This window comes from Equus caballus, chromosome 1 (assembly GCF_041296265.1).
Source record: "Equus caballus isolate H_3958 breed thoroughbred chromosome 1, TB-T2T, whole genome shotgun sequence".
NCBI classification, from domain to species: Eukaryota; Metazoa; Chordata; class Mammalia; order Perissodactyla; family Equidae; genus Equus; species Equus caballus.
The window spans coordinates 42,271,042-42,285,376 of record NC_091684.1 but is presented as its reverse complement, the minus strand read 5'-3'; the positions used below and the strand labels follow the sequence as shown (position 1 = coordinate 42,285,376).

Here is a 14,335-nt window from a genome sequence, read left to right as displayed (position 1 = left end):
AGTCTATTTAAAAAAAAATCCCAGCCCTGGCACAGTGTCACTTCTGCCAACTTGTATTGCTCAAAGCAGTCTCAGGGCTGGGCAAATTCCAAGGGCTAGAGAAATCATTTCCACCTCTTGATGGGGACTGTGATGGTCACTTTGCAGAGAATATGTGGGATAAGAGCTATTATTGTGGCCATCTTTGGAAATTACAATCTGCCATTTAAAGATTTTTTTTAAAAATCTCTCTCAATCCTTAAAAAAGTAAGAGAGGAGGTAAAAAGAAGCATTGAAAAAGTGAGACAAATAGCACAAAGTGAAGAAATATAGAAAAGTCCAGATATGTAAAAATTTCAATTCCTAAAAATAAACTAAGCTCGTTCATTGAAAGATATTGTCAGAGTAAAAAATGAAGTTATATGATATTCACAACAGATACCTCTAAAACTCAAGAAAACAGAGAAGTTGAAACAAAATGATAGAAAAATGTACATGGCAAATTCTAACCTGCAGAGAAATGAGTTAGCCATATTAACATGAGAATACATAGACTGTGAGACCAAAAAAATCACTATTAGATAGAGTCACCAAAAAAAACCACCTGATAGCTCAGTACATGGACATAACATTGTTAACATTTTCCACAGTATTTTAAAGCTGCTAGTGCCCAGAGTAAGTAAAGTCAAGTAAACATCCACCTTTACAGAATGACCTTTTAATCCTGCTTATTTCTTATTATACGTTCCATGTAGGGACATGGACAGAAGAAAATGTACCTGAACATTAACCATTGTTAACTTTGGGAAGTGTAAATTTGAGTTAATTTTTCTCTTTTTTCTACTTTCCTATATGTCTCAAGTTTTCTATGGTGAGTACTTATTATTTTTTACTGAAAAAAAAATGGAAAAAATAATAACTTTCCAAATCTCTTTGGATTAAGAACTTTCTAGAAATCCAACAATCAAGTAAGTCCAGTGTCTTCTGCTGGTTATGACAACTGGTTATTTGGTTCCTAAATTTGGGACAAATTAAATTAACAAGCATGATTTATCTCTGTTATCAGTCAGCTACATCCTCCTTGTCATCAAAAACCCTTATTAAGCACCTTCACTTTACATGGGGATGGATCAGACACAGCATGAAAACTCACTACACAGACAAGGTCTATACTCCCCTGGAGGAACAACAGAGACAAGCTGATAGGAAAGTTGGAGCAGGAAGACAGCGTCAAGCTTCACAACAACATAGAAGGGGCAGAACAGGACAGAGAAATTCAGTGAAGGATATAGGAATAGAGAGCAGGGCTTCCCACACCAGAGTTAACGCTCATGGAGAGGGTATTTATAAAGACAAAGGTGAGATGAGACAGAGAGAAGAGAAGAGGTCAAGAACGGTGGGTGAAAGGCAGTCACTGAGGTTTCCATACTTGCTAGTTGAGTGGGGTTAAGTAGTTTGAGGGGAGAATGTAGAGGGTAGAACAGAGAGTCATAGAGACTAGATAGTCAGACATGTAATTCAAGATGTCACGGTCATAGATGGTAGATGTACACACACACCCCCCCCCCCATGACTGAGTTATGTAAGTCAATATCATTCAAATAAATTAGTTGAATTTCCTAAATCGAGTTTTTCTGTGTGTACAAAAAATATTCAAATAGGTTGAAAAATCACTGTTCCTGTTCTTTTTTAAAATATGCCTTTAAAGGGCCCCCTTACATGATTGCTTTCTGTAAAAGGATTTGCAATGTATAGTAGAAGACAATGGAGCAATCATTCAAACACCTGCTCAGACTTTCTTACAGCTCCGATGAATAGGAGCCATGTTGTACCAACGTCTAGAGGGCTGACAAGGTAAGAAAAAAAAGGAAAGAAAAGAGTCCAGAAGAAAATTTGGCAGAAGCAAAGAGGTCGGAGAAGGGAGAGAAGTGAGACAAAGCTTGTCCTGTTGCACCATGCTTGAGGAAATGAGTCGGTCCCACCCGCTGCCACACCTACAGCCACCTGCACAAGGGCGACTGTGTGAGAAATGGCTCTCCACCACCCAGAGCTGCCACTCAGATTATCTGCCCTTATGACTTTCCTTTTGGTGCAGATGTGTGAATCTTCTGTTTTGTTTTCTCCCTTCATGGTTTCTTCATACAGCTGGTGTCTTGCTACATCAGGATCTCTCAAGACTCAGTTTCTTCCTCTGTTGGATGACAGACTCATTCTTTGAGGTGCCTTCCAGAGTCCCACAAAGGGAATTTGTAAATGCCACACAACTTAGATTTTAATTCAAAATTCAGAACATTTCAAACATGTTCTCCACATCTGGAGAAAAATCATTTACTGTTTCTGCATATGGTAGTATCAGGCAAAAAGATAGAGATATTTTCCTTACATAGATAGGTCAACTGGAGCAAATGGTGGCCTCACATTTGTAGAGGACTTAATGGTCATGAAATAATTTCATGCACAAAATTCTATTTCATTCCTCAAGTTATCCTTTCTAACCCTTCAGGAGCCCCTAACTCCCAACCCCAGCTTAAAACACACCAAGGATTTTCCATTCCCCGTGGTATAAAGATCAAAATCTTTGCCATGGCATCTAACTCTACCTCTAACTTTATCTCACCACAGCCTGTCCCAATGTCCTCTGCATTCCAGCCACACAGAACTTCTATCAGTTCCTCAAATGGACCACAGGACTTTTGCACATGCTTCTCTATCTGTGTTAAAATTTCTTTTCCACCCTCCATTTTGCCATTTAATTCCTACCCTTCCTTCAGTTTTCAGCTCCATTGTCACTTTTTCACGGAAGCCTTTCCCAGTCTCCCTGACCAGGTCAAAGCCATTTAAGAAGGCTCTACATAACTTCCTTTCTTAGCACTTAACTTAATTATAATTATACAAGTATTTGTGTGACTATTTGAATACCTTTTGTCTCCACTAGTAGATGGTAAGTTCTATAAGGGTAGCAACTACGCCTATTTTTGCTCATCAGTGTATCTACAGTACTAGCTCAGTTCGTGAAATGTATATTCCTAATACTTGATAACTGAATAGATAATAATCTCTTTGTGGAGAGAAGCTATTACATCCACAGAGAGTTTAAGGGAGTTGTCAAGGAACACAGACACAGGTATTTGATTCCAAGGTATTTGGTTCCTGATTTCAAGGCCAGGAAATGCATCATTCCAGGATTGGGAAGTATCTATCTCATAGCACACAGTAGGTGCCTAGTGCAGACTTGTTGAATAAAGAAATGAAAATAAGTGGAGGCCGGCCGCATGGCCAAGTGGTTAAGTTCATGCACTCCACTTCGGTGGCCCAGGGTTCATTAGTTTGGATTCTGGGCATGGACATACACACCGCTCATCAAGCCATGGTGTGGCGGCATCCCACATGGAAGAGCTAGAGTGACCTGCAACTGGGATACACAATTACATGCTGGGGCTTTAGGGAGAAGGAAAAAAAAAAAAAAGAGGAAGATTAGTAACAGATGTTAGCCCAGGGCGAATCTCCTCACCAAAAAACAAACGAAAAAAAGAAGTTTGGAAAATGCCATTTTTAAACAAAAAAAAAGAAATGAAAGTAGGAAAGAATAAATTGTGAACTTCACTATGGTTTTCAGTGTAAAGAAAATAGTCTTGGCTGTGACTTTGGGTGGGTCACATCACCTTTCTAGGCCTTAGCTGAAGTTTGAACTAAATGATCTTCGTGCTCTGCGAATCTGAGATTCTGTGCTTCCAAACTCCTCCTACTTTGGGATTCTGTTTAACATCAGGCACCTTCATGTGGTGGCTGAGTTACTTTGCAGCCCAGATTTGATTTTATGTTTTGGATCATTTTTAATGTACTCAAAGAGCAATTATCACTATGCAACAAGAGGCAATTGCAGGAGCAATTACATCAAGGATAACATATGGCAGCTATAGAAACAATGGAAAGTTATTGCAGAGTGATAAGCAGAGCAGATGGAAAAGTGTTGTTATAACCTTGACAGTTGACCCTGGGGCTTCTAGATATGTTATATAGTTATATGCAAGGAAGCAAAGAACATCTGGGCAAAAAGAGAGCACTTTTGAGTTTTATGTTGGCATTGTTACATGATTCAGAAACTAATAAAAGGGAAGCGTGAATCGTCTCAGTCATTCAGCCAAGAGTTAAGGTGAAACTATAAGAGAAAAGTGACTTTCTTATCCCCTCAAAATTGGGGTACTCCATCTAGCTAGTCATAGATATATGCTCTTATCCTGACCGCCTCCCAACCAGATTCCCCACTAAAGTGCTCCCCAGTCTGGAGCTAGCTTACTTGTCCAGATTCATCTCTCACCCTCTCCCTGACCTTGCCAATTCTCTGGCCTCACACTCACTGTTTTTTTCACTCCATGAAAAACCCCACGGCTCCTTCAGGTCCAGTTCAAATGTCATTTTCTCTGTGAAAACTTCCACAATGCTCTCAAGTAGACCTCTGTGCTACCCCCTCCAAATTCCCACAGCACTGACAAATAGAAATGGCAAGCAATAGGATATATTGGAGTATGTGAAGAAGCCATTTGGTGTAAACCTAATTCGGCCTTTGTTTTTTCCGAAAGAGCCTGACGTGGCCATTGAGCAGGCATTATACATCTGCTTTAAACATTTACTATGGCAAGAACAAATGCCCTTAAGATAAAGGTGCAACTTCCCCCCACATTGGCATTTCCTTAAGGATAAGCATCTTTCCTTAGGCTAGGAACTGATTGCTGCACTCACCTTTGATCACCTAGCTCACCTGTGACCACCCAGCTCGAGACAACAGACCTGCCACCCTGCTGTGTCCACCAAGACAACAGACCTACCCGCTGTGTCTATCAATCGCTGTGCCGACAGAGCAGTCTCGTGACTATTGTAAAAGGGACATTTCGATCACATGTGAAGCATCCTCTTTGGGGGTATATAACCACTCTGTACACCCCACTTCTTGGGTGCCCTTTCTTCCTTGGGAAGAAAGGCCCCAGGCCATGGTCCTCACATGTTAGCTCAGAATAAACTCACCCAAATTTTCACTTATAGAATGATATGGATTATTTTTGTCGACAGGACTTATTTATGCTCAGGTGATAGCACTGATGGCCATCTGATTCATGTTGTGATTACTGTCTGTCCGTCTCTGTCTACCCCAATCACTCCACTAGCCTATAAGACCCTTGAGGACAGGGACCATGCCTTGTTCATCATAATAGACTCCAAGCACACAGTTGCATGCCTGACTTTTAGAAAGTCTATTGAGTTAAACGCTAGGTGGCAACTAATCAGTAGATGAATTTATTGTCATGGAAGAATGAGTCCTAGGATGCCAACCCATGTAATAAAGTTTATTTTATCAGGGATTTTTCAGTGGCCTCACCTTAAACCCAAAGAATTAACTCCAATGCTAAGAATTTCAAGCACTCCGATAGGCCAATAATGAAGTTTTTAGAAGAGGTAGAATATTACTCTGATTCTTATGTTTTACCTAAAAATATTAAGCTCTTTTCAATGCCAGGCACAGAACTAGAGCTTTACATACTTAATGCCATTTAATCTTCAAAGAACCCTATGAGGTATTACGATTCCCATTTTCAGATAGAATAGTTGAGATGAAGTAGATAAGTTCCTCTCTGCAGGCCATGGGGTTAGTAAGTGGCATGGCTGGGATTTGAACCCAAGGCCTAAAACCTACACCTAAAACCTAAATCCTGAACTTGAACTTCTCACCACCATGCTATGCTCCACATAGTTATAAGGCCAAACCTGGTATCTGAACTGTGGGTCATAGTCTTTAATGTTTTTCTTCACCTCTTATTACTTTTAATTTACTGTTAATTTTACCCACGTAAACTCTTTCACTTAGATATTTCATAATTCTACCTGGAAGAACCTGACCCCCTTTACTAACACTTATTATTAACATTTTAAGGACTCACTTTATCCCTCCATTTTAGAGATAAGAAAACACAGAGCAGTTATGTAACTTGGCCAAAGTCACATAGCTAATAATGATGAGAGCCCAGAGCAAACCCAAAGCCATTTGACTCTCGCACCTAAGTGCCATCATACACTTCCTTAGAGCTCCCTGTGTCATTTGAAAATCCACATGTCAAGGTGTCTGGTGCTGTAACCTACCCAGTCAATCCCTGAGTCAGTCCAATTGCAGCGACCAAAATCACATATGAATGTAAATGCCTTCTTTTTGAAGAAAACAAAATCCACAGTTTTTTTATATATAAAAAGGTACTGAGATCTATGTCAAGCTGTAATTCTACCTCATCTGCTTCCTGTAGGTGGTCTCAGTTCTGCTTTTATCACTAACTGCTATTGTCCTACATTAGACTCAACTTAATCCTTTTAGAAAAACACAGGTAAATAATCTCAAACCCATAATCATTTGCCTGGTTGGTCAGATTGTTTTCTCATTTTACCAAGAGATAATTGTCCACCATCATAGAAGTTCTACATATGAGATCTTTTTATTTTTCTGCTTTTTGGTGAGGAAGATTGGCCCTGCCCTGACATCTGTTGCCAATCTTCCTCTTTTTTGTTTTTCTCCCCAAAGCCCCAGTACACAGTTGTACATACTAGCTGTATGTCCTTCTAGTTCTTCTATGTGGGATGCCGCCACAGCCTGGCTTGATGAGCGGTGTGTAGGTCTATACCCAGGATCCAAATCTGTGAACCCCAGGCCGCTAGCAGAGTGGGCAAACTTAACAACTATGCCACTGGGCTGGCCCCCACATATGAGATCTAATACAGTAATAAGCACTAACATTTACTGAGTCTTTATATCATATGCCAGACAATGCGCTGAACTTCTTCCCACAGATCCCTTATTTACATTGTCTTTTTATTAGCCCTGTTTTATAGGTGAGGAACTATGCCCTGGGAAGCTGAGACCCTTGCCCCAGGACCCATGGCTGGATCCAGATTTATCTGATTCCCGAGCCTAGATTCAACCGGTCAATTATTCTTAGTCTCTGCTGCCACTATTCTAGTCTCTTTTTTTACCCCTATCATTAAGGAAAGTTAATTTTTTTAGAAAAATAATTTTAAAAAAAGTGAATAGAATACCTGATAAGGCCCAGGTCATCTCCATTCAAATCCACCATTTTCAAGACTATCATTTCCTTGTCTGTATTTGAAGAATACCTAGCCAACAAAACAAAGAAACTTAGTCAGTTCTGTGTTAGAGCCCAGCCCTCGTGTATGACAAACAGCAGAAGCTGGTACAAAAACACCTCTCAGTAAGTGAGACTTCCTGACATAATGTACTCCTGTGAGCTGCATCCAGGACCTCATGCCTCAGCTAAAGAAATGGTTTGCAACTGTGATCAGAGTGAGGGGCATTCGGTCAGCTAACTGGAGATGAAATGGACATTTTTTTATGTAATATAAGCAATGTTATATAAAATATGTGTATTTCCTACTAAAAGGATTTGACTTTGAAATTTCTACTCATATCAAATTTTAATGGAATTTCTTAATAGCAGGGAATATGCAAAATCAAAATCATTCATGACCTGCAACTTTAAGTGTCCTTTTATATCCTTTCAAGGGAAATCAGAATATGTTTTCTAAAAATCAACTCCTTTGAGATCTATTGAAAAATATGCAGACAAATGTAAAATGTCAAGTGGTCAAATTGAAACTGAGTATTATTTTACTCTGCCATAGCAGCCAAGTACTTCTCTTTTGTTGCAAACCCGATTCATCACTTAAAATCATCATCATCATCATCATCATCTTTCTTAGTTATTCCATTCAGTTATGCTAGTTTTATTTCTTGCTCTTCATTCCAGTTTCTTTATTCTTTCATCTCCTCTCTCTTGCCACATTCCCCTAGACTAAGAAGATTTCTTCTGAATAACATAATACTGAGAGCGATGCAGTAATTTAACAAAGACATGTTATGCACATTTTTATTTCCATTTTACAGATGAAGAAGCTGAGCGCCAATATATTAAGATAAGTAAATCACTAAAGGTCACACAACCAGGAAGGGATCAAGCTAAGATGAGACCACAGTTGTGCCTGATTCCAAAGCCCAGACTCCTTCAGACCTTCCCCTCCACTCCCACAGCCAGCAAAGTGGGGAGATTCATGCACACGTCAGTGTGTGTTTCTACAGTCACTTTTTATTTCTACTCGTCTTAGATCATAAACATTTGTAAATTGTTTTAGCTTTAATACTCTTTAGGATCCCATCATATTCATCCAGTAACTATCCTGTTCTTAGATTTTGTTGCTGTTTCCCAAAGGAAACACACAATTTCATTTTGATGATTCCCCCCTCACCTTGCTCTCTCAGACTGGGGATTCTGAAGGTAAGAGTAAGGGCTTCGGTTGATCTGCGCACCATCCACATTTCCTTTGTTGATCAAGATTCTGCCTCGTTTCATATTTGTGTGTGCTATCTCAATGCTCTGCAGGTCAAAAAAAAACAGAGTTGTAAATTTAGAAATCCTGATGGAGATAATGACTTAATATAAACAGAAGAGCCCTGTGGACAATTTCCTTTGTCTCCAACCTGTCCCCCCAGGGGATGAAAGCTGGAGAACCATACAGCTGGAGTCATTCTGGAGGTAAACAGACAGGGGCTTCAGGGTAGAGATAGAAGAAGTGCTGTGTATAGGGAAGCACGCTGCTTATCAGCACCTGAGCCTCTCGGGCCTGCTGAGTCAGGCACCATCTGCCATCTCAGATGACCCAAATGGGAGAATTGACTCCTACAACACTGGACAAGATTTGTTAACATGTAGGTATTCCACCCTCCCTACCCTCTCCATCCCTCCTCCCTCTAAGGCAGAATTTTTCAAACTTTTTTGACTGAGAACCACAGTAAGCAGTACATTTTTCATCATAACTTAATATACGTCAACATATGAATCCTAAAACAAAAGTTCACAAAACAAACTACATCCTTATTATGGGTTATGCACTATGATAATTTCCAATCTATTCTATTTCAGTTCTTTTTTAAATGCTTATTGCAACCCGTGAAATTGGTTTCATAAAGCTAGTCGTAGATTGCTATCCAGTTTGAAAAACATTGTTGTAAAGACATTCCTGCATTTGCTGGTTGGATCCCCGGATTTGGGGGGTGACTTTATAAGGAAAAGTAGACAGAGACTAAACCCAAAAGGTAAAGGAAAGACGAAAACATTAGCAAGGATCCTATGTGAGAAAATATTAAGCTGGAAGGCAGGGGAGCAAGGAGTAAAAGCTACTCAAGCAGGAATGGGAGAAGATTGAGGGTATCCGTTCAGAGCACCTTGTTGGTCTAGAGCTGCCGCAGAGACATGAAGATGTGCGTGCACAAATCTCATCCCCTCTGATGCTCTTTGGGAAATACAAGGAAAGATTGGGAATAATTGTAATTACTTTTGATTCCATGACGGGTTCTTTTTCATGTGACTTTGTGCAGAGAACAGATCACGTAGGGTCCTATATAATTTATAAGGGTTATGTACAAAACGTTTTCTGTCTCTTTAGACCACTGCCTGAGGCTTACTGCCACAGAACTCTCCTCTCCCAATCAATCAGTACCTCAGGCTTAACAGCCCACAGCTCAGGACCAGAAGCTACAAGGGAGTCAGGCAGGGGAAAGAGAGCTAAGTGCTAAGACTGTGCTCAGATCAAGATCCAGTAGAGACTCTCTCCGTATAACACCAAACCACTCCTAAAACCCTGTGAGCACCAGTGAAGAACAGCTCCCTTCTGGGGCTCTTTGCCTACCTGCACGATGCCACTGACTATGTACTCAAAAGTTCGATTAGTATATCCTTCGCTGGCAATCACAAATAGAGTGTACTGGAAATATCCGGCTGGCCCCGAGTGTGTGTGAGTGCCACTCAGGATGACATTATCTTTTCTGTATAGGGAGCCATATTTCATCTGCAGTCTGTTCAGGACCTTCAAAAAAGAAAAAAAAAAACACACACACACTGAAGTAAGAAGAGAGATAACATAGACAGGAGCCTAGCATGAGAAAAGGCTCTGATAAGTCCAAACATATCAGTCACATCCCTGTCAAGTGGCCCTTCACTCCATGCCTGAGTATATCATCGTAGTAACAACAACAATAATTTCAATAGCTAACATTTTATAGATTCCTGTTATGTGCAAGCACAATACTAGGTTTTACATACACTATGTCATTTAAAAAGCTTTATAACAACCCCAAACGTAGGTATTTTTAACCCTATCTTTTAGCTGAGAACATTGAAGTATACAGAAATTAAGTAATTTACCCCCTGGTCTAATAAATAGCAGAACCAGAAGCCAGATCCAAGTCTGTCTAACTGTAGAACCAGTACTCTTACCTATGCATCATTCAACACATAGTATATTAGAACATCCAGGCACTGTTCTAAGCGCTAGGAATACGTGAGTTTCCTACTCTGAAGAAGTTTTTATTCTGAAGTAAAAAAGATAATAAACAAACCAATAAATATTTCATATTATATCATATGGTGATAAATGCTATGAAGAAAAATATTGCTGAGTAAGGAAAAAGAGAGTGATGGGTGTTAATGAGGAAAGATCTTTCCAAAGAGCTTACCTTTCATCAGAGGTTCAAATGAAGAGAGCAAAGTGGTCATGCAATACCTGGAGGAAAAGCATCCTGGGCACAGTGAACAGACAGTGCAAAGGCCTCTTTACTGCCTCCCTTCTCACGACAAAGAACTCAATATTCCCTGACACAGACCACTACACTTATTGGTCTGGAGGAAGCCAGCCACAATGATCTAAGGACACCCTGGCAGAGAGTGCAGAGAGGCTCACGTGGAAAAGAACCATGTTGTCAGCACTAACTTGCTAGCCACGTAGGTGAGCAACCTCAGAAGCAGATCCGCCAGCCTCAGCCAAGCCTTCAAACAACTGTAGCCCCAGCCAACATCTGAGCTCGACCTCATGTCACAGAAGTGATGGTATGTGACTTCTGTTCTAACCTAAGTCAGAATCACCTAACCCAGCCACTCTAAAATTCCTGACCCACTGAGCGATAACATGTGATTGTTGCTGCTTTAAGCCACTGAGTTTTCCAGATCACTTGTTGTACAGCAGTAGACAACGAACGCAAAGAGACTCAGTAAATGCTCATTGAATTAATCAATCAATGAACATCCAAATCCACGTTTAGTGTCTTTGTATGGTGCATATACATCAAGAAAAAAACAGAGAAAATCAGTGATGTTGCCGAGTATTATTTCAGAATATGCTTTAACCAGCTGCAGCCTGAAGTTTGATATTATTGTGACTTCTTTGTAAAAGGTATTTTGACTTTTTTACATCAGAAATCATTAAAATGATCCAGCAAAAGTGTCAAACCCACAGCAACCTTTCTCAATGTCATATTCTGTCACCTAATACCAGGGACAATGATGAAAACTCATTTATGGCAAAGATGGCAAATACTGCTTATCCCATGCACTCAGTCCTATTTATTGGGGGTTGCTGCCAGCAGGAATGTGTTGAGAATGTTTCTGAATCCAAATCTAGGCTTAGCAAAAAAGAGTGCCTTTTTTGATTAGCAATGCTATCTACCTTGATTATGGCACAGGCCACGGTATGCTGATAAACTGTCTCTCTAAAGAAGAAAAGCAGAGCCCTCATTTGTATTGTTTGACAATTTCTGTGATGTAAATACTCCCACCATAGTCAATTTCAAGCTACCAAAAGTTTAACAACGAGCTCACAAAGTTCCTGAGTATTTAACAATCAGCTCTCATGAGCTGGTGCAAGCCAGTTCCAGCACACCACTGGTACATAAGGGAGTAACAGCAACTTACATGCTATATACTTAGCATACATAAAGACATCCATTCAACCTCTTCTATTTTAGGTGAAGAGCTCTATCACACTTATTCTAGTCACGTGGTCATTGAATCAGGAAGATCTTACAAATGATCTTGCCTCATTAACCTCTCCATGTCCCAAATACTGATTGCTAGGTTACCTTGTCCACATGAGCAATCCTGTGATACCAGGCAAATGTGGAAAGGAAATATGATATAGCCAGACTAACACCCCTCTGACAAAGTAGCTCACATTCCCCATCCCAGTAAGTTTCCATGTTCCTTCTGTTTGATCCTGACTCCAGTCCCAACTCTCCATCACTCTTATGTATTCTTCCACACAGTAACTACCACACTCATGATAAAGAAATATTTGTAGGGAGAAGGGGGAACAATCAATGAAGGGACACCATGAAAGCTTAACTAATGTCAAAGGCTAATACTCCTACATTTCTGTAATCAAGACAATAAGGTAGTAAAAAAAAAAAAAAAAAAAAAAGAATTGCCAGTAAACCTAAAAGCTCCCCTAATCTTACCTGTTTTTTACTTCTAAAGAACTAAAATGTCAGGATTCTAGAATTAAGTGCAGTTCTTCAGATTTATTCAAGAATCAAGCTCTTAAAAAGATAAAAATTATGAATCTTGAATTGTAAAACAAAAGAAACAGACTACAATCCTCAACAAAATATTGGCAAACCAAATACAGCAATACATTAAAAAGATCATACACCATGATCAAGTAGGGTTCATACCAGGGACACAGAGACGGTTCAACATCCACAAATCAATCAATGTGATACACCACAGTAACAAAATGAGGAACAAAAAACACATGATAATCTCAATAGACACAGCAAAAGCATTTGCCAAGATCCAACATCCATTCATGATAAAAACTCTCAATAAAACGGGTATATAAGGAAAGTACCTCAACATGATAAAGGCCATACATGACAAACCCACAGCCAACATCATACTCAATGGGGAAAAACTGAAAGCCATCCCTCTGAGAAGAGGAACAAGACTAGGGTGCCCACTCTCACCACTCTTATTCAACATAGTACTGGAGGGTTTGGCCAGAGCAATTAGGCAAGAAAAAGAAATAAAAGGAATCAAAATAGGCAGTGAAGAAGTGAAACTCTCACTGCTTGCAGATGACATGATTTTAAATATAGAAAACCCTAAAGAATCCATCAGAAAACTATTAGAAATAACCAAAAACTACAGCAAAGTTGCAGAGTACAAAATCAACTTACAAAAATCAGTGACATTGCTATACTTCAATAATGAACTAACAAAACAAGATCTCAAGAATACAATTCCATTTACCATCATAACAAAAAGAACAAAATATCTAGGAATAAATTTAACCAAGGAGGTGAAGGACCTATACAAGGAAAACTATAAGACATTACTGAAAGAAATCGATAATGACATAAAGAAATGGAAAGATATACCATGCATGTGGATTGGAAGAATAAATATAGTTAAAATGTCCATACTACTCAAAGCTATCTACAGATTCAATGCAATCCCACTCAGAATCCCAATGACATTCTTCACAGAAATAGAACAAATAACGTTAAAATTCCTATGGGGCAGCAAAAGACCCTGAATAGCCAAAGCAATCCTGAGAAACAAGAACAAAGCTGGTGGCATCATGATCTCTGACTTCAAAATATATTATGAAGCCATAGTAATCAAAACAACATGGTACCAGTATAAAAACAGGCACACAGATCAATGGAACAGAATTGAAAACCCAGAAATAAAACCACACATCTACAGACAGCTAATCTTCAACAAAGGAGCCAAGAACATACAACGGAAAAAGGAAACCCTCTTCAATAAATGGTGCTGGGAACACTGGACAGCCACGTGCAAAAGAATGAAAGTAGACCACTATCTGTCTCCATACACAAAAATAGACTGAAAATGGACCAAAGACTTGAAGGTAAAACCTGAAACCATAAAAGTTCTGGAAGAAAATATAGGCAGTACACTCTTTGACATCAGCCTTAAAAGGATCTTTTTGAATACCATGTGTACTCTGACAAGGATAATAAAAGAAAAAATAAACAAGTGGAACTTCATCAGACTAAAGAGCTTCTGGAAGGCAAAGGAAACCAGGATCAAAACAAAACAACAATGCACAAACTGGGAGAAAATATTTGCAAATCATATATCCGACAAGGGGTTAATCTCCATGATATATAAAGAATGCAAACAACTGAACTACAAAAAACAATCCAATCAAAAAATGGGCAGACGATATGAACAGACATTTTTCCAAAGAAGATACACAGACGGCGAACAGGCACATGAAAAGATGCTCAACGTCACTAATCATCAGGGAAGTGCAAATCAAAACTACACTTAGATATCACCTTATGCCAATTAGGATGGCTATAATCACCAAGCCAAGAAATAACAAATGTTGGAGAGGTTGTGGAGAAAAGGGGACCCTCATACATTGCTGGTGAGAGTGCAAACTGGCGCAGCCACTATGGAAAACAGTATGGAGATTTCTGAAAAAATTAAAAATAGAAATACCA

The 14,335-nt window shown here is 39.4% G+C and overlaps 1 protein-coding gene across 2 annotated transcripts in view; it reads right to left on the bottom strand.

Moving 5' to 3' along the window:
- Positions 1-14,335, bottom strand: part of ASAH2 (N-acylsphingosine amidohydrolase 2) — a 113,512-nt gene that overhangs the window by 66,145 nt on the left and 33,032 nt on the right. For both annotated transcript variants that reach the window (XM_070225030.1, XM_001501684.5), the window contains 3 exons: positions 9,718-9,894; positions 8,278-8,405; positions 7,054-7,131 (listed from right to left, as the gene is read on the bottom strand). In XM_070225030.1, coding sequence (XP_070081131.1) covers positions 7,054-7,131; positions 8,278-8,405; positions 9,718-9,894 — 383 coding nt within the window. The remainder of the gene's footprint in view (positions 1-7,053; positions 7,132-8,277; positions 8,406-9,717; positions 9,895-14,335) is intronic.